At 41.2% G+C, this 20,493-nt stretch overlaps 2 protein-coding genes and 1 pseudogene across 3 annotated transcripts; all 3 read left to right on the top strand.

Annotated features, from left to right (window-relative positions):
- Positions 1–396: 396 nt before the first annotated feature.
- On the top strand, positions 397–5,123 carry LOC136713923 (gamma-glutamylcyclotransferase). The gene is made up of 4 exons (XM_066691173.1): positions 397–806; positions 1,951–2,096; positions 4,121–4,253; positions 4,500–5,123. The coding sequence occupies exons 1-4, from the start codon at positions 696–698 to the stop codon at positions 4,623–4,625; spliced, it is 516 nt and encodes a 171-aa protein (XP_066547270.1). The 5' UTR covers positions 397–695; the 3' UTR covers positions 4,626–5,123.
- A 446-nt stretch (positions 5,124–5,569) lies between these two features.
- On the top strand, positions 5,570–19,427 carry nod1 (nucleotide-binding oligomerization domain containing 1). 2 transcript variants are annotated; one of them, XR_010804990.1, is made up of 13 exons: positions 5,570–6,346; positions 6,664–6,952; positions 7,040–7,214; positions 7,655–9,455; positions 9,765–9,848; positions 9,972–10,055; positions 10,265–10,348; positions 10,438–10,521; positions 10,914–10,997; positions 11,970–12,053; positions 12,506–12,589; positions 17,572–17,896; positions 18,089–19,427. XR_010804990.1 is itself a non-coding variant. In XM_066691171.1 (13 exons), the coding sequence occupies exons 3-13, from the start codon at positions 6,734–6,736 to the stop codon at positions 17,642–17,644; spliced, it is 2,856 nt and encodes a 951-aa protein (XP_066547268.1). In that variant the 5' UTR covers positions 5,570–5,982; positions 6,194–6,346; positions 6,664–6,733; the 3' UTR covers positions 17,645–19,427. The 2 variants fall into 2 exon arrangements, 1 of the variants encoding a protein (XP_066547268.1); XM_066691171.1 differs by having other exon boundaries at positions 5,570–5,982; positions 6,194–6,346; positions 17,572–19,427.
- On the top strand, positions 14,448–17,560 carry LOC136713922 (piggyBac transposable element-derived protein 4-like; annotated as a pseudogene).
- Positions 19,428–20,493: the final 1,066 nt, after the last annotated feature.

Here is a 20,493-nt window from a genome sequence, read left to right as displayed (position 1 = left end):
TAATTCTTGTTAAAACCCTTTTTTTATTTTTCAAAACAGTAGTAGTTTTGTGGTAATGCACACAAGTAGTGCTGTTTGATTGAACCCTTATCATAAAATTAACTCCATTTGAAAATATACCCAGGTATATAGTCCTATTTCTTGTACAATACCACAATACCACAGAACATATTCTGTACCACTTCCCATAACCTTGTTTCATGTATGATTAACAGCAGAACTTATTCATGTGTTATTCAACCATGAATTGATCAAGAAGTCGTGCCACGATTGCAAAGGGTCACCCATTCATCGGCCAGTGATGAACTGTGCAGTGATGCATTGCTTTGGCCTGGCTCAGTGCATCACACTAACGGAGCCCTCAAAGCAGGCAGCTTGCAAGCTGCAGAGCAAACGGGTCTCCGGCTCGTCAGTATATTAAACAATAATTGTATAGAAGATATAGTGTATATGTGGTATTATGATATCGCTGGGATTCTGCAGATCTGCGCACAACTGCTGACATCTGCGCTGCAAGAGCGCGGCCATATTTAAAACAGTTCTTCCTCCGCAGTGTCATTGGTCGGATTGATCTTCTTCCTGAGGTTGCTGTAGACAGGCAAGCCACAGGAATTCATATTGCATTGGAAACCGACTGCGTTTCAGTTATAGATGCTAAGTCTGGCCAATGCTGTAAACGTGCTTTGAACTCTGTCATGTCAAACGAGGGACACTTTTTCTACTTTGCTTACGGTAGTAACCTGCTGAAAGAAAGACTGCGTCTGAAAAACCCGTCGGCACAACTGCACTGCACAGGCAGGGTACAGGTAAACGCAGAAATCATTAAGCGATGCACACACATCCAGGCATCGCTGATCATGTGTTTGCTGCACCGTGTAGCTAGTGGCGGCATGTTGTATCTGTTGTCTATTTTGTATTCAGTACTTAAATGAATGCATTGGGTAAGAAGCTATAATGCAAGATGCACATTACAGAAGCGTATTGCTGCCACACATAAAATACAAAACTACGATGTCAGACGTTGAGGATTTGGCTCATGTACACGTCATAAGCATTGGGACACTGACGTAAGAAACAACGGCTCTTTTGCAAACTGCTCATGTTAAATTAAGCAAACGTACATTATAGTACAATTTTAGTGTGCAAAGTTTTTCAACAAAGCTGTCATAAACTAAATCCCATAATACTGTAATTCACTATGGTAAAATACTGATTATACTAGACATTTCAAGGAATGGAGGTCATATATTCAGAAAATACGCTTATTCAGTTCAGCATGTGCGTAGGCATGTTGTGTGTGTGTGTGTGTGTGTGTGTGTGTATGTATGTGTGATTTACTCAAGATCATAATAACGTGTGAATGTCACAAATAAGCTTGGGGAGTCATATATGTATGTGTGTTTCCACCCAGGCTAAAACGACAGTCTGACGATCTGAATACTGTGCATTTGTTCAGGATAATTCATATTGAGTATTTTCTATTTTTAAGTTATTAGATTATTACTGTTGTCCCAGGTTCAGTTTGATCGACGTGCTGTGTTCGTCCATGATCACATACATATTCCTGATCTTCAAATAGTAATGTTTGTAGGAGCCAATTTATGTATTCATAAACATTTATAATATTATAACTCATATTCCTGTATTTTGCATTGAGAATAAATAATTCAGTTATTTTTCATTTGATAACTTGATCATCAATGTCATTGATAATTGGGTGAGAACGGGGAAGGAGTAAAATAGTTCAGGAAGATGGGGGATAGATGGTGAGTTGTTGGGTCACAAACCAGTTTTAAACCACCTGTACCTTGTTTTGAATAAAATATGTACATAAAGATGATGTAAGTTATATTTGGACGCATGGACTTTGATTAAAGCGAAACGGTTCGTTGCTGTTTTCTCAGATATTTTCAAGAATGATTTTTGTTTTGTTTTTGTATTTTTGCACAGGATTATATGCTAAATTTTGGGACATGTGGTGGGAATAAAAACAATCATTGGCATGGAGGTGTGGCCACTATTGAAGAGAGTCAGGGGCATGAGGTTTGGGGTGTTGTTTGGAAAATGAGTCATCAGAATTTACATAGTTTAGATGAGTAAGTTATTAATGTTACCTTTCTTAACATGTTTCTAGGGTACATAGACTCTTATGGTATCGACAAAGTCATTCAAAACCTTAAGAGACCATGCACTTAATCCAGTGCAATAGGGCAACCGAGCAGAAATAAATGAAGACCAAGCAATATGTAATCTTTAAGTCATTGCCTTTAGTCCCTGTTCTGATTACTACAAGAACACCACCAATCTGTAAAACTCAATGGGCAGGTGTTAAAATTGATGTAGTGTATTGTAGTTAGGTCCCTAAATATTTGGACAGTGACACAATTGTCATCATTTTGGCTCTGTACACCACCACAATGGATTTGAAAGGAAAGAATGTGATGAGCTTTAAGTGTAGACTTTCATCTTTAATGTGAGGGTAGTTACATCCAAATTGGGTGAACGGTGTAGGAATTACACCCATTTTTATATGTGGTCCCCCCAATTTTAGGGGCTCAAACGTATTCAGACAAACTAACATAATCATGAATTAAATTAAATTGTGAGTTTCAATACTTGGTTGCAACTCCTTTGCAGTCAATGACTGCCTGAAGTCTGGAACCCATAGACATCAGCAGATGCTGGGTTTCTTCCCTGGTGATGCTCTGCCAGGCCTGCACTGCAGCTGTCTTTAGTTCCTGCTTGTTCTTGGGGCGTTTTGCCTTCAGTTTTGCCTTAAAAATCAAAACAAACCAATCAGAGAGAGAGCAAAAACATTAGGTGTGGCCAAATCATCTATTTGGTACATTCGTAAAAAGAAAGAACGCACTGGTGAGCTCAGGAACACCAAAAGGCCCGGAAGACCACGGGAAACAACTGTGGTGGATGACAGAATAATGATTTCCCTGGTGAAGAAAAGCCCCTTCACAACAGTTGGCCAGATGAAGAACACCCTCCAGGAGGTAGACATATCTGTGTCAAAGTCAACAATCAAGAGAAAACTTCACCAGAGTAAATACAGAGGGTTTACCACAAGATGTAAACAGGAAACAGGAAGACCAGATTAGAGTTTGCCAAAAAACATCTAAAGAACATTTCTGGAACAACATCCTATGGACAGATGAGACAAAGATCAACTTGTACCAGAATGATGGGAATAGGAGAGCATGGAGAAGGGAAGGAGCTGCTCATGATCCAAAGCATACCACCTCATCTGTGAAGCACGTTATGGCATGGGCATGTATGGCTGCCAAGGGAACTGGTTCCCTTGTATTTATTGATGATGTGACTGCTGACAAAAGCAGCAGGATGAATTCTGAAGTGTTTCGGGCTATATTATCTGCTCAGATTCAGCCAAATGCTTCAAAACTCATTGGATGGTGCTACACAGTGCAAATGAACAATGACCTGAAGCATACTGTGAAAGCAACCCAAGACTTTTTTAAGGCAAATAAGTGAAATGTTCTGCAATGGCCAAGTCAATCACCCGACCTGAATCCAATTGAGCAGCATTTCACTTGCTGAAGGCAAAACTCCCCAAGAACAAGCAGGAACTAAAGACAGCTGCAGTGCAGGCCTGGCAGAGCATCACCAGGGAAGAAACCCAGCATCTGCTGATGTCTATGGGTTCCAGACTTCAGGCAGTCATTGACTGCAAAGGATTTGCAACCAAGTATTGAAACTCACAATTTAATCCATGATTATTTTAGTTTGTCCAATTACTTTTGAGCCCCTAAAATTGGGAGGAACACATATAAAAATGTGTGTAATTCCTACACCGTTCACCCAATCTGGATGTAACTCCCCTCAAATTAAAGATGAATGTTTACACTTAACGCACATCTTGATTGTTTCCTTTCAATTCCATTGTGGTGTCGTACAGAGACAAAAATATGACAATTGTGTCACTGTCCAAATATTTATGGACCTAACTGTATATTACTTTGTCACTGTCAATAGTAAACTGGCTTCTAGGGTCACATATGTTGGGCCATTGACACTACACGGTGATGGCCTTGGCTATGGTGTAAACTCTCCTCATCTGTAAAAGTTATGACGTGTATGTGTGTGTGATTTCAAGGCAGGAGGGCATCAGTCTTGGGATTTACAAGCCAATTTACGTGAGGGTGGAAACGGAAGATGAGGAATTGCTCTGTCGATCCTACCAGATGAATAACTTTTTGGCTTCCCTTACTTCACCACAGTACAAGGAGGTGAGAAACTGCATGGGTTAATGTTGGGCATTTGCCTTTACAGCAGTCCCAGGGTAATCCCCAATACGTTTTGCATATCAAAGTGTAGTGGCACACCTTGGAGCTTCCTGGGAGCTTTTTTTTAATAACCTTTCTCTGGTAAAACAGGTCTGAGTCTGAGTCTGATATGCAGATGCAATTAATCTGGTCCCCAGGTATCACTGCAGAAATGTGTCTAACCTCTTTGTCTCTCTGCCTTTTCTGAAGGTCGTGTGCTCAGGTGCGAGACAAAATAATCTACCTCTGGAATACATTAAGAAGCTAGAAGCCATTGAGACCAACAACTACAGTGGCCCTACAATCTTGGATGAAATTAAGGGTTTCCCGTCATAGTCTGTACTTCATAATGGATGACAACTAACATGGAAGTTTAATTACACTTCTTTAATTACAGAAGTTATCTAACCTTAATACCTAAATAGCAGACTTGTGTTTAAGTTAAAATATTGAAATGTAATCAAATGTCCCTGAGGACAAAACATTTTTGGTGACATTCATTATGTCAATATTAATTTCTTAGCATTGTAACTACCTACAGATATTTGCAGTAATCGTTGATGTGTGTAGTAGTTACATTGGTAATTACAAATTGTGGTTTAAAATGTAATTGGGAGCAGGGATTTAAAAATAATTCTTTATTGATGAGCACAATATCACATGAAGTTACATGAAGGTAACTGTTTAATGCTTAAGGCATTATAATCAATTGCTTTATTATTTTAAGGGTTTGCAGAGTTCCTGTCTTTATATCAGAGCAGAATTAGACTAGAATAGATTTGTATTGACTGTTTAGAAATGTTCTATTAATAAAGTAATCTTTATGACAGTAAATTAGAATTGAACTGAACTCTACATTATTCAGAATTATTTTACCTTGGATAGATTATTATTTAACATTCGCTAATGCTTTTGGTGGAAGATATACTTTTGCAATCAGAAGGAAGAGTATAAAATGAATGGGCTTTTAGATGAAGACTAGTACAGCAGACTGAACTGCACAAAGCAAACACTTTCACCAAGCTAGTTAATGGGGAATGTGTTCGTTTAATAAGACAACTGCCCATATATCTTGGAAGAGAATATTAATCTTGAATACCTCATATTATCTGCTTCAGGCAAGCTATTAGACAAATGTATCATACAGGACTTTAAAAAATAAAATGCATCTTTTTCAAACTGTAATATATATATATATTTTTATTTTTGAAATACATGGCTACATTGGGTACATTATGAATTGGATGGATTTTTTTTTTAATGTTATAAAACTGATACCCTAATCTCTTAACACTGTTTTTTGTTTCAGCAGTAGTTTGGTATGTTACGGTTTGTCAATTAGTTGAAAACTGCATTTCTTATCCGACAGTAAGATTCATTGTCTGGATAATCTGTGGTACTCCTATTGAAAATGCACATATTTCCTGTCAGCTTGAGATTGAGTATTTTTTCACTGGCATGGAGAATGTGTAGCTTTCGGTTTCGAAGATAGAAATGGTTGAATTTTGTGGAGTTGGTGAAGGAAACAAAAACGGAAACACATGTTTCGTTCACAAGGCGGGGAAGACTTTTGAATGTGTAAATGTTCCCATCGAAGAAGAAAACGTACTCAATGATAACCTGTAATGTCTGCTGTGACTGTTCATCTAAACTTACATTTGTGTGTGGTTGGATAAAAAAAGGATTAACAGATGTATGTGCGGTAAAGGGGTAAAAAAAGTTACATTTAAAATAATAATGGTTACTTAATAAATATATTGCTTCACAGGACACACACAATATTTCAATTGATGTAGACCTTGAACGATTAAGTCGGAATACATCCTAACGCTTTTTCTATTGATTCAGCTAGGATTTGGGGCTTGGATTTTAAAAATGAATGTTTGTGTCGGGGATTCCCGCAGGTCTGCGCCGCTCCGCCAATGGGATCTGCGGGATTGTGCAGATCTGCGGAGAGCTGCGTTACACAAGCGTGACCCTGTTGCCTAATAAAAGCGAATTTGCCAGCCGTGAAATCAGTTTCACTTCCTCCGTCGACGCGGGGCTGGGCTGACACAGTAAGTGCTTGTGTTTTCACTCCGTTTAATGTTGTGCAAAACGCAGTTTTTCGCTTAAAAAACATGAATCCCGATGATCTAAAACACGTATAAGTGTAACACCGTTTTACTTGGTTTCATTTGTAACTGTATTCATAGCGACTAATACGGCACCGATCTTGTTATGGTTAAAGCATTAAAGAGTTCAATAAATAACAGAGACTATAAAACAATGAACAACTGTTATTGATTTACGTTAAAGGAATAGTAAAATCGTCTTAATAAAGCAACGGCCTCTCGTGTTGTCTCGTATCACACAATAGTTGTCTTGTATGAAGTTTTTTAGCTCTTGTCCAGACGCAAGAAGCAGCTGCAGCAGAAATCCCAGAGGAGCATGCTGTGTGAATCATGGCCACGGAGCCCGGCCGTGCCTCTGCGCAGAGCTGCCGTGTTGCGGGGCAGCTGCTCGCCTCTGCGCAGACCTGCCGGCTGCTCACCCGCCACCGGGAGCTGCTGGTCACGCACGTCAGGAACACGCAGTGCGTGCTGGACAATCTAGTGCGCAGCGAGTTCTTCTGCGCGGAGGATGAGGAGATTATCTTGCGCTTTCCCACCAGGACAGACCAGGTATATCATGCCATGTAGTTTGTGTCTGCTGTCACAATCTGCCCTAGAAAGGCCTTTGGTTCATTGCAAGTCTTCTGTGTTGAACAGGTGCGTAAAATCCTGGAGCTGGTACAGAGCAAAGGGGAAGAGGTAGCGGAGTATTTTGTGCACATTCTGCACGAGGCCTATGATGCCTACATCGACCTGAGGCCCTGGTTCAAAGAGATCCAGTATGAGCCCTCCGACTGTGTCCGGAAAATACCCGTCATCAACACCGACCCAGGTGAGTGTGGAGGAAGACCATAACGGATGGTTCCAGAAGTTTTTTTTTCAGATGGTTTCAACATGTTCACCCCTCAACTAATATTCATAGTACAGAGTAATAACATTCCCATGTGTCTTTTAAAGGTTTGAGGGTCAAGAAGCACTGGATGTAGGACTGTATGACGTTCTGCATTTTTGCTGTTGTGCTCCTGGTGTTTTATGTCATAGAGATTGGGCACCACTGTTGGATATCAATCAAGGAAAGTCCCTTATTTTAATAGAAACCCATAGGCAACCTAGCCTGAGTCTTTGTACTGTACTGCACTAGACACAAAATTGATAATGTCTTTTCGGTTTTCTTTGAGTTCCATCAGTGCAATCTGAAATTTTCACCTGATTGGCTGGTTGGTTAATTAGTTGTTGTGTAATGCAGTCCTTTCTGTTCATGTTTCCTTGCAGTAAGTAGGTATTGCGAGAAGCTACACCATGATCTGGGACGGGACACCAAGTTCATAATCTCCTACGCCCAGAGAGAGGAGACCCTGCTGGAGGAGATGTACACAGATACTCTGATGGAGCTGCTGAATGACCGCAACGAGAGCCTGGGCTACCTGGACAGCTTAGATGAGCTCTTCAGCGACCGTGGAGTCTTTAACCAGCACGCTGAGACCCTGTTCATTATGGGGGATGCTGGTGTTGGGAAGTCCATCCTGCTGCAGAAGCTGCAGAACTTGTGGTCCTTTAGGGAGATATGTGTCCAGTCCAAGTTCTTCTTCAAATTCCGCTGCCGGATGTTCAGTGCCTTCAAGGAGACTGACGAGATCTCCCTGAAGGATCTTCTCTTCAAGTACAACTGCTACCCAGACAAGGACCCTGATAATGAGGTCTTCAGGTACATACAGCACTACCCAGAGACTGTGCTCTTTACTTTCGATGGTTTTGATGAGATTCATGCCGATTTTGACCTGAGGAACATTCCAGAGGTCTGCTCTCCTGAAGAGAAGACCCACCCACTGTTGCTTCTCATGAATCTACTCAGTGGGAAACTGCTGCCAGGCTCCAAGAAAGTCCTGACTGCACGCACGGGCACTGACATCCAGAACAAGGTAGTCAGGAAGAAGGTTCATCTCAAGGGCTTTTCCCCAGAGTGCCTGCGGAGGTACACTGCTCTGCACTTCAAGGACAGGGATTACCAGGCTTTGGTGAACAACCAGCTGAATGCCAACCCTCATCTCTGCAGCTTGTGCTCCATCCCCTTGTTCTGCTGGATCATCTTCAAAAGCTTCAAACACTTCCAGACAGTTTACGATGACTTTGAGTTGCCTGACTTGTATGTCACCCTCACCAATGTCTTCATGCTGATGGTTGAGGTATTTCTCAGTCGCTCCTCCAAGCCTGGTTTGCTAAAGAGGAGTACCAGGTGCCAGTTGGAGACTTTCAAAGCCGGCAAGGAAACTCTGATTGCCTTTGGGCGGCTAGCTCATCTCGGGATGGAGAAGACCGGCTTTGTGTTCAACCAGGATGAGATTTCCTCTTGCAACATCGAGGAGAAGGATCTACAGCTGGGCTTCCTCAGGCCCGTCTGCCAGTACGATGGCTGTGGGACCCTGTCCACCTTTGACTTCCTCCATCTAACTCTCCAGTCTTTCTTTGCTGCCTTGCTGCTGGTATTGGACGAAAGCATTGGCCCTGCTGGGATTCTGAAGTTCTTTTCAGAGTGCGACTATAAAAGCGCAAACCATTTTCCTTGTCCCTGTCTTGGAGGCTCCAAACCACGTGGCAAGGACCCTTTCCAGGAAAATGAGCACTTGCAGTTCACTAACTTGTTCTTGTGTGGACTTCTGTCCAAGTCCAACGTCAACCTACTGGAGCACCTGGTCCCCCCCACATCACTGAAGAAGAAACGAGAACTTCTCAAGTCTTACCTGTCAGACAGTGTCAAGTCTCACTTGAAAAGCCTACCTCGGGTCAAGTGTGAGCAAGAAGGAAACAAAGTCCATGTGATGCCTAATTTTATTTGGATGTTGAGGTGTATTTTTGAGACTCAGAGCGAGGAAATCGCGAAGGTCGCTGCCAGAGGGATCTCGGCTGATTATCTCAAACTGACTTTCTGCAATGTCTTCTCGGCCGACTGCAGTGCAATTAACTTTGTATTGCTTCATCACCAGAAAAACATTGCTCTGGATTTGGACAACAACAACATCAATGACTATGGCGTGAAGGAGCTTAAGCCATGTTTCCATAAACTGACTGTAATAAGGTAAGGAGTTCATGCTGGAGGTTCCTTTGGTGATTTTATTTTTCACGAGATTAACAAGAAGATACCTGAATATGTGGAAATTAATTTATATGGTGGACAGCATACAGAAGAATTAATTATGTTTCCATAAACAACTGTATAAACTGTATTTTAACTTCAAATCCACTCAAGCACTACTGCTTATAGCTGTTTACAGATATTTGTCCATTTGTAATCCAACTGCTCTGTAATTTGAGCCATCTAGGACACCGTATTCACAATAAGCTGCTGAATTCTGCTAATTAAAAACTGATGTATGCTCGTTTTCAGATTTTCTGTCAATCAGCTCACAGATACCAGTATGGAAATTCTAGCAGAAGAATTATTGAGGTACAAAGTCATCAAAGTGCTGGGGTAAGCTTGCCCTCCTCTATTATCCCCTTTTTATCTGTAACATTATATTGCCACTATGTCAAGCCCAAGAGACACTCTTTTCATAATGCTGCTTTAAAATATGTCCTCCTTTCTCTTTCATAGACTTTATAAGAATCAGATCACGGATGTTGGAGCCAAACTGGTGGCGCATATCATTGAAGAGTGCCCCAGTCTCAGAATTGTTAAGTATGTACGGCTTATGGTTTATTGGCTTGTGTTTCACTGCCTGCTTCTTGGGAGGGAAATTCTGTGGTTGTTTTTTTTCCACATAAAATAATGTGGGACTATGTTTGGTCATACACTGCATAACAGTCTCTGCTACCTTTTGCTACTGTGCTGGGAAAATGTGAACCACGTTTCTGTTCAAAATGAGTTTGTTCTCTTTTCTTTAACAGAATTGGGTGCAACAAGATTACGAGTGAAGGTGGGAAATATCTGGCTGGTGCAATTCAGAAGAGTAGAACCATCTTTGATGTCGGGTAAGGTCTTGTGGCTAGGGGACGATGCAGTGAATGCTGTGCAATGAACTTGTTTCAGTGCCTCATTTGCTGTTTTTCCAATTGTGTAGAATGTGGGGAAATACTATTGGGAACGAAGGAGCCAAAGCCTTTGCCGAAGCCTTGAAGAATCACCCCAGCCTCACAAACCTCAGGTAAGAGGATCTTGCTCACTGGTTAAAGGATTGCCTGGACTGTTAGAACACCTTTTTGGAAGAGTTGGAGGACAAGAGTGCTCTCTGAAAGGAAGTTATGTTGAGCCAGTTTATTTTGTCAGGTTGTTATTATTCCTTCCTGAGTCTAATTTCAGACTTTCTGCCGTTATCAGTGCTTATCATCCTTATTGGCTTGAACAATTTATTATGTTGAAATGTTAGCAACATTTATATTCCAGATCCAACCTGACATTCAGATAAGCAGAACCTACAACTAATTGTCTATACAATACTGCTATCACATGTAATTAATTGCAGTTTAATTCAGTCAGCTTGTAAATGTACCTCCTGAAATGAGATGTCAGCTGCTTCATTCTTTTTGATTTCCCAAGCCTGTCATTAAATGGGATCTCCACAGAGGGAGGGAGAAGCCTGGCTGCTGCCCTGAAAGAAAACACGTCTGTCCATATCTTTTGGTAAATATCAGGAAGACAGCTGTGGTGATTCATAGGTTGTTTGTTTAGAAGCACATGTGTGTTGCTTCTGTTGTATGAGGTTAGCTCCTGTTTTGAGCTGCAGCTCTGCTCCTGAATTACTGTAACAGGGTGTTTTGTGAACTAAATAAGAACCTGATAAAGAGCCCAAGGTAACAAACTGCAAATTATCACAGGATTTAATTGGATTACAGTTACCGAAGGAACCTGTCAGGTCTTATAAGGAGATAAGAAAGTGTACAAACGAGAGGAGGCCATTCGACCCATCGTGCTCGTTTGGTGTCCATTAATAACTAAGTGATCCAAGGATCCTATGCAGTCTATTTTCAAATGTTCCGAAATGTTCAGCTTCTACCACATCGCTGGGGAGTTTGTTCCAGATTGTGACGCCTCTCTGTGTGAAGAAGTGTCTCCTGTTTTCCGTTTTGAATGCCTTGAAGCCCAATTTCCATTTGTGTCCCTGAGTGCGTGTGTCCCTGCTGATCTGGAAAAGCTCCTCTGGTTTGATGTGGTCGATGCCCTTCATGATTTTGAAGACTTGAATCAAGTCCCCACGTAGTCTCCTCTGTTCCAGGGTGAAAAGGTTCAGTTCCCTCAGTCTCTGCAACTTGTCGAAACTAGGTTGTGTGCTTTGACTGCCATAATCCCTGTTTGTTATCCAACACCTGCTCAAATGTATGGCTCTTAAACAGGGCAGACTCTAAAGTGACACATTCTAGTTGAAGATCGAGGCCTTTCCTGCTTAATACCTCTCTTCCTCTGCTGACTTCTTATCCAGTCATTACGAATTGTGAAACCTTGCTCAGGAATCAGCGTCTTACTCGGCAGGTTTCGTTTTGCGTGATGAGATGAGTCAGCTCTGTCTTGCCTGAACCTTTTGGCTAGAGCCGTGTTCTGTTGTTTTCAGTGATTCATAAATATTAGTAAGAACTCAACATGTCCTTTTCTCCTCAGGCTGGTTCAGAATGAGTTTAATGACGAAGTTGCAAACTGCTTTGCTGAAACTGTCAAGGTCAACTCTGGTTTAACCCACTTGTGGTAAGCATGGACTCTCATTACAATCGGCACTCTGTGGGCGTTCCCTTGAAGAAGTGGATGTTGTAGAAGATTGTCACACCCACTGATCTCTTTGGGGGTGTAGATGTTTTTAGATGCACTGAGGATGAATGTATAACCATGTAGATGGCAGATTGATGCTGATGAATTGTGTGACCGTGATGATGCTGTAAAATAATACCTTAAACCAAAGCATCAATCTCCCAGCAGGCAGGACAGACTGAAAATGCTTCTGAAAAGAAGAGGAAGAGAGACATGTACAAGATAAATATTAAGCTTTACCTTGAAACTGACATTTTGTATTAATTTAACATGGTATTTATTGCTGCCGTTATTCCAAAAATGAAAGTAATGCAGCTTAATCACAAGCCTGATCGTGACAATAACCAGCAATATTGAAGATGAAAACCTCTCGGCGTCACACTTGTTTGCAGGTTAATTGAGAATAAAATAACCGCTAAGGGGGCAAGGATGCTGGCGGATGCGCTGCCTCAGAACAAATCACTGAAAGAGATCTGGTAAGTGTTTCATCTTCATCTGTTTTTAAATGTGCTGTGCTGTCCTTTTATATTATACTATACTGACTGTTGCTGAGCTGTTTGCAAATAAATTGCAGCTAACTGGAAACAGAGTTCATTTTATTTTGACCCTTTTCCCTGCGGCTTAATTACCATAATGGTTACCATAATTATACATGACTGATAGGGATGACTGTTCAGTTGTACTGTATTGGTATGTTGTACTGGATGGGGCTACAGAGAAAGCTATTATGTATTGCAAATAATTATCCCACGCAAGGCCCTCGCCCTAACCCTCTGCAGTCCTATGTCGGACATTGTAAAAATGCAGTTGCGATCTCTTTAAACTCGTCTTTTGCATAGAAAAAGCCGATCACAGGCTTCGGCAGCCTTTGAAACATCACGATAAGTTGGAAAAAAATCAAAACCTATGGGCTTCGCCCCCCACTGCCAGTGTGGACCTGGGAAGTGATAGAGAGAGGTGCGGCTCTCTGCAGGGTAGACCCCGCCGCATCAGCATCACGCAGGCACATCTGCACAGCTGTTCCACATGTTAGAATAAGCACACAGTGAAGTAAGTAGTTCTTTACATGGGTGGCAGAAATGAGACTATATACTTACGCAAAACCTGCAGCAGAAAGCCTGGTTTACACCCAGATAAATGCCTCAAGAAGGATCCAGGGTTCGTACGGGTGCTTGAAATCCTTGAAAATGCTTGAATTTTAAGGTGGTATTTTCAAGGTTGTGAAAGTGCTTGAATTCCGAATGAAAGTGCTGGAATTTTGTGAAATATATATTACAATTTGCGAATCACTGTCATAATAAATCGGCAATCTGATTAAATGAATGAACTACAGTGGTGGCAGAGCCGCTTGATTGCTCTAAGCCGCGCCAGTGCGATCCTGTTTGATGGGTTGCTGACGGTTCCTGTTTCTGTGCGCAGTCATTTACACTCACCTAAAGGATTATTAGGAACACCTGTTCAATTTCTCATTAATGCAATTATCTAACCAACCAATCACATGGCAGTTGCTTCAATGCATTTAGGGGTGTGGTCCTGGTCAAGACAATCTCCTGAACTCCAAACTGAATGTCTGAATGGGAAAGAAAGGTGATTTAAGCAATTTTGAACGTGGCATGGTTGTTGGTGCCAGACGGGTCGGTCTGAGTATTTCACAATCTGCTCAGTTACTGGGATTTTCACGCACAACCATTTCTAGGGTTTACAAAGAATGGTGTGAAAAGGGAAAAACATCCAGTATGCGGCAGTCCTGTGGGCGAAAATGCCTTGTTGATGCTAGAGGTCAGAGGAGAATGGGCCGACTGATTCAAGCTGATAGAAGAGCAACTTTGACTGAAATAACCACTCGTTACAACCGAGGTATGCAGCAAAGCATTTGTGAAGCCACAACACGTACAACCTTGAGGCGGATGGGCTACAACAGCAGAAGACCCCATCGGGTACCACTCATCTCCACTACAAATAGGAAAAAGAGGCTACAATTTGCACAAGCTCACCAAAATTGGACAGTTGGAAGACTGGAAAAATGTTGCCTGGTCTGATGAGTCTCGATCTCTGTTGAGACATTCAGATGGTAGAGTCAGAATTTGGCGTAAACAGAATGAGAACATGGATCCATCATGCCTTGTTACCACTGTGCAGGCTGGTGGTGGTGGTGTAATGGTGTGGGGGATGTTTTCTTGGCACACTTTAGGCCCCTTAGTGCCAATTGGGCATCGTTTAAATGCCACGGCCTACCTGAGCATTGTTTCTGACCATGTCCATCCCTTTATGACCACCATGTACCCATCCTCTGATGGCTACTTCCAGCAGGATAATGCACCATGTCACAAAGGTCGAATCATTTCAAATTGGTTTCTTGAACATGACAATGAGTTCACTGTACTAAACTGGCCCCCACAGTCACCAGATCTCAACCCAATAGAGCATCTTTGGGATGTGGTGGAACGGGAGCTTCGTGCCCTGGATGTGCATCCCACAAATCTCCATCAACTGCAAGAGGCTATCCTATCAATATGGGCCAACATTTCTAAAGAATGCTTTCAGCACCTTGTTGAATCAATGCCACGTAGAATTAAGGCAGTTCTGAAGGCGAAAGGGGGTCAAACACAGTATTAGTATGGTGTTCCTAATAATCCTTTAGGTGAGTGTATGTGCACATCAGCGGCATGTGTGCGCCTGAGTTTACACTTTTTCTTAAGTTGCTTAACTTTTCTTTGTGTATTATTAAGACTAAATAAATAGTGTATATGTTTTCTACAAGTATATAATATAATATTTGTGCTTGTGTATTTAAATAATCAATGTAAATTAGACAAAATAAACATAAAAGTACTAGAGTACGACAGAATAAGCCTTTATTTTTCATACACGTACAGCAATAAGCACAACCGCAACCAAGAGACGGAATAATAAGAATAACTGTTGCATATGTGTATTCAATTGATCATTGTACACGAAATATAGTCAATAAACATTGATTTAATTAGAATTAGAATTAGAATATGCTTTTTCAGACTAGCAAAGCAATAATCATACCGGTAGAATAAGCGCAACAAAACGAGAAAGAGACGCTGATACCTTCGCAGGGCAGGAGTGTCGTTCAGCACTGGCACAGGGCAAACAAACTAAACAGTTTCTACAATTAGGTCATCGCTTAACCTAGCAAAAACAAAATAATGTGTCCAGTACAAGGTATTTACAATATATGTGCCGGTATGTGCACATGTTGATGGTTTAGTATTCGTATTCAATTATTATAATGTGTAATTCCATTTAAAAACATAAAAAAGCAGAGACCAGCAGATACTAATGGAAAGTATTTATAGGTGAGGGAGATTCCAAACATAAAGACCGTCACCGTTTACTAGGTTAAGGATATAGGAACTTGGTTGTTTTGAACAGAATAAACATGATGACGTTTTGACAGTAAGTGAGCATACTGAATATACATGGATTGACTCGTAGAACTTTGTTATGCTCTATTTTACATTTGCTCGTTGAATGTACATGGAAGTTCAGTAAAGAAAAGTATTGATATAGTTTTTTATGTGTGCAATGTTTAACCCTTGTGTTGTCTTAAGGGTCAAAAATGGCCTGCCACTATGTTTAACAGCAGAGAAAATTATATTTTTTCAACTTAAAATTTGATGACTTTTCCTAGAGTGACCTCAACATTAGAAAAAGTGAAACCTCGCCTTTGTTCATGTTTCCATGAAAGCTGTACACCACCAGGGTACAAAGATTGTCTTAGGGTCATTTTTGACACACCACAAAAAACACAAAGACACACACACACACACACACACTGATAGTATGCCCATCAAGCCTGCAAAGTATGGCATCAAGATATGGGTGGCTTGTGACACACAATCCAGCTACGCTTGGAAGATGTGAGTCTACACAGGGAAGCCGACCAGTGGAGGTCTAGAGAAGAACCAGGGGATGCGGGTTGTGCTTTATGTGACAGATGGACTGAGGGGGCACAATGTCACGTGTGACAATTTCTTCAACTCTTATCAACTCAGCCAGCAGCTCCTGAAGAGGAAGATCGCCATGGTTGGCACAGTTAGAAAGAACAAGCCTGAGCTCCCCCCTGCACTCCTCACAACAAGGGGGAGAGAGGCCTTCTCATCAAAGTGTGCCTTCACCCCCACCACCACTCTAGTTTCTTACCTCCCAAAGAGGAACTAGATTATGGTCCTCCTGAGCACACTGCACAAAACGGTTGAGATCAGTGATCGTGCGGACAGGAAGCCAGCCATCATCCTGGGCTACAACCACAACAAAGGAGGCATGGACAACCTGGACAAGGTGATTGGAACTTACAGCTGCAGGAGAATGACTGCTTGCTGGCCACTGGTCATCTTCCATAACATCATTGATGTGTCCTCATACAATGCCTTCGTGATATGGAACAAGATCAACCCTATCTGGATACCTGATAAGCGGAACAAGAGGAGGGTGTTCCTGGAGCAGCTGGGAAAGGCACTTGTACCTGCCCTGCCCTGCACAACAGCCTCTGCAGCACTTGTGAAAGCTGTTCAGGGGGCTGAATCTTGTTCTGATCCACCTGATGCTGCAGCTGGGGCAGGCAAGAGGAGGAGATGCCAATTCTGCCCCCAAAGAAGGACTGTAAAACCAATACTATGTGCTGCACATGTGAGAAATACATCTGCAGAGTCCATGCACACACTCTTGCATACTGTCCTACAAGTGCTAATTGATTGATTGATTTATGTTCTTCATGTTTTTGTTTTGTATCTGTTATCTTATTTTATTCTTATTTATTGTTGTTGTTTGTACACCTTGTGGGTGGGGGCAATGGTTCAAAAAATGGGAGAAGACTTTTGTAGTTGAATTCCTCATTGTACAATATATAAGAATATATCACTATGTTGCCAAAAACAACTTTCTGCACAGTTCTGCTACATTCTTAGGCTATACAAGTGCTATCTCTTGCTAACAAAAAAATGTTTACACCTATGCAGTACCTTTAGCAATAATAATAATAATAATAATAATAATAATTATAAACCTCTACTTTTGTAAAGAAAACACCGTACCGTACTATGCGTAGTGGGGAGGGTGTGGAGGATCCTTGAGGATCGTACATGGCAAAAACACAGATAGACCATTGAGCACTCCAACACAATAGCACATTGCATATAGCTTTCAGGTGATTGTGTATTTTTGTGCATTTTACATATTTCTCCTGTTTTCAAACACCACAAGTAAATAGTTGTAAATATTGATGTAAAACATTTGTTTTATGTTTTTATTTTTTGCTGGTCACCTTTGTTAGAGGTATGTGAAGTGCTGGAAAAGGTTTTGTAGCTTTTCTATAGTTGAAAAGTTAATTTATTACCAGAAAACCTAACAATAATTGGACTGCAAAGGGTTAAAGTAGAGAACAATGTTGCAGTTCCTGTTTTTCATGTTTCTGATTATTTCGCAACAGTCTGAAAGGAAACATCTTAACAGAAGAGGAAGAGAAGAGTTTCAGCCATGAGGAGCGTCTGCGGTTCAACTGAAAAGCGGCTCCCTGTCCCACGGAGATGATGCGGGTGATCTAGCAACAGGCCTGTAGGACTTCCTGTCCTGAAGGGGTCTCTTCACACGCCTTGGGGGGGCACTAAAGCATCTTCATTTCTGGACTTAAAAACTACAAAACAAACAAACAATCTGGAACAATCTATTGACTGTAGCAGGCAGGATCTTAAGACCGCTTTTCTGCCAAGTCATTGTTTTGTGAATTGTTTATAAAACCCGACTGCATTTCAGTGGTAAGTATTAGGCAGCTGACATTGTGGTGTCCTTACAAGGCCTAAAAACAAATTGCACCCTTAATTCGCGGGCAATAAGATACAGGAACTCTGAAGCCATTGGTCATTTTACACCCTGAGTTTCTTTTGAAGTCCAGGACAAAAGTAAAAGTGTGTATTTTGGGGTTAATTTTCTGTATTTCCTCACTGCAGGTGATGGACCAATGAACTGCTGGTGTATTCTGCACAGCTGCAGTGCACCGTGGGATATGGTACGATTTGTACCTTGTTATTTACCTAACAGAAAGTTAAAGAATTGTAAGCAGGCAGTATGTTAAAACAACTCCTGTCCTATCTTCTGCTGTTCTGTGATTGTATTTCAATGAGAGCGTTACACATTATTGTCATTTGTATCACACTATTGCTGGGTCTTGTAGACTTTCATAATTCGGTTTTGGCATCTGCTATTGTTGCTTTGCTTTGTATATGCTATTGAGTAGAGATGTGATATCCCAACAGCAAATTGTAGGTTTTAATCTAGTTGAACATTAGGGGTGTAAATGTTACTGTTCATAAAGCCTTGTCTTCTATGCATGCCACCAAGCAAAATAGTTCTGTTTTTAAGGGTGTCTGAGTTTATGTTAATGAAAACTACAGTAATATTAAATGTGTAACGCAGATATTTCAACCATTTTAGCAGAGAAACGGTTAACTTTCTGTATCACGTTCAGCACCAGTCTTTGGACACTTTCCCTTACTGGTGCTTTATGTTCTCTTCGCTGTGGTTTCATTCTGATCACTGACACAGTCAGCCTGTTTCCCGTTTTACACATCCTGGAGGGATTTTTCTTCCTCTCTGCATTTCTATGAAGTAGCTTGGTCACGCTTTTTTGCACTGCGTTCTGTGAATTCAGATGTGAATTTAAATGTTATCAGAGATGAATGCTAAATGTAATAGTTTTTAATTGCTGGCTCGCCTGCGGCCTACTAGCTTTTAGCCTCAGACTTGAGGTACAGCCCATTTATGTTTACATTTATATTTGGCAGCCCTGTGCAGCATATAAGTTGTATAGTCTATATTTCCTGGTGTTTCAGTTGCTGGCAACTATTTCTCTGTGTGTATGTATATAGATGTATGAATACATATGAAAATAAATACATCTATCCCATCCTCATCATCAGTCTATATCGACCCACTGCTGGATGAAGGCCTCCCCAAGATTTCTACACTTGTTTTGATCTATTGCTTCTCTTTTCCATGTCACACCTGCAAAGTTCATGATTTAGTCTTCTCATCTTTAATGTGGTCACTTTCTTGTTGTTTTTTATCTCTTGGGATTTGTTCTATAACTTCCTTTGTCCATCTTTGATCTCTTCTTGCAATGTGTCCAGCCCACTGCCATTTTAACATTTTCACTCCTTCAATTATGTCAAATATTTTGGTTTGTTCTCCAATCAATTTATAACTTTTTTGAAATGTGTTTTTCTGGATTTTGTTGTTATTCTGTCTCTCACTGTTAAAATACACCTACCATTAAAATTATAGACTGATCATTTCTTTGTCAGTGGGCAAACGTACAAAATCAGCAGGGGATCAAATATTTTTTCCCCCTCACTGTGTATATATATATATATATATATGTATGTGTGTGTGTGTGTGTGTGTGTGTGTATATGTATGTGTATATGTATGTGTATATATATATATATATATATATATATATATACACTCACCTAAAGGATTATTAGGAACACCTGTTCAATTTCTCATTAATGCAATTATCTAACCAACCAATCACATGGCAGTTGCTTCAATGCATTTAGGGGTGTGGTCCTGGTCAAGACAATCTCCTGAACTCCAAACTGAATGTCTGAATGGGAAAGAAAGGTGATTTAAGCAATTTTGAGCGTGGCATGGTTGTTGGTGCCAGACGGGCCGGTCTGAGTATTTCACAATCTGCTCAGTTACTGGGATTTTCACGCACAACCATTTCTAGGGTTTACAAAGAATGGTGTGAAAAGGGAAAAACATCCAGTATGCGGCAGTCCTGTGGGCGAAAATGCCTTGTTGATGCTAGAGGTCAGAGGAGAATGGGCCGACTGATTCAAGCTGATAGAAGAGCAACTTTGACTGAAATAACCACTCGTTACAACCGAGGTATGCAGCAAAGCATTTGTGAAGCCACAACACGTACAACCTTGAGGCGGATGGGCTACAACAGCAGAAGACCCCACCGGGTACCACTCATCTCCACTACAAATAGGAAAAAGAGGCTACAATTTGCACAAGCTCACCAAAATTGGACAGTTGAAGACTGGAAAAATGTTGCCTGGTCTGATGAGTCTCGATTTCTGTTGAGACATTCAGATGGTAGAGTCAGAATTTGGCGTAAACAGAATGAGAACATGGATCCATCATGCCTTGTTACCACTGTGCAGGCTGGTGGTGGTGGTGTAATGGTGTGGGGGATGTTTTCTTGGCACACTTTAGGCCCCTTAGTGCCAATTGGGCATCGTTTAAATGCCACGGCCTACCTGAGCATTGTTTCTGACCATGTCCATCCCTTTATGACCACCATGTACCCATCCTCTGATGGCTACTTCCAGCAGGATAATGCA

This window comes from Amia ocellicauda, chromosome 18, assembly GCF_036373705.1.
Source record: "Amia ocellicauda isolate fAmiCal2 chromosome 18, fAmiCal2.hap1, whole genome shotgun sequence".
In the NCBI taxonomy this organism is placed as follows: Eukaryota; Metazoa; Chordata; class Actinopteri; order Amiiformes; family Amiidae; genus Amia; species Amia ocellicauda.
This window is presented reverse-complemented; position numbering and strand designations above follow the sequence as displayed.

Excerpts from the sequence above, each read along its gene's own strand:
- LOC136713923 (XM_066691173.1), top strand. The coding sequence starts at position 696 with ATGTCAAACGAGGGACACTTTTTCTACTTTGCTTACGGTAGTAACCTG. Across the intron at positions 807-1,950 it reads ACTGCACAGGCAGGGTACAG|GATTATATGCTAAATTTTGG; the intron begins GTAAACGCAGAA and ends ATTTTTGCACAG. Across the intron at positions 4,254-4,499 it reads CTTCACCACAGTACAAGGAG|GTCGTGTGCTCAGGTGCGAG; the intron begins GTGAGAAACTGC and ends CCTTTTCTGAAG.
- nod1 (XM_066691171.1), top strand. The coding sequence starts at position 6,734 with ATGGCCACGGAGCCCGGCCGTGCCTCTGCGCAGAGCTGCCGTGTTGCG. Across the intron at positions 7,215-7,654 it reads CGTCATCAACACCGACCCAG|TAAGTAGGTATTGCGAGAAG; the intron begins GTGAGTGTGGAG and ends GTTTCCTTGCAG. Across the intron at positions 10,056-10,264 it reads CCCAGTCTCAGAATTGTTAA|AATTGGGTGCAACAAGATTA; the intron begins GTATGTACGGCT and ends TTTCTTTAACAG.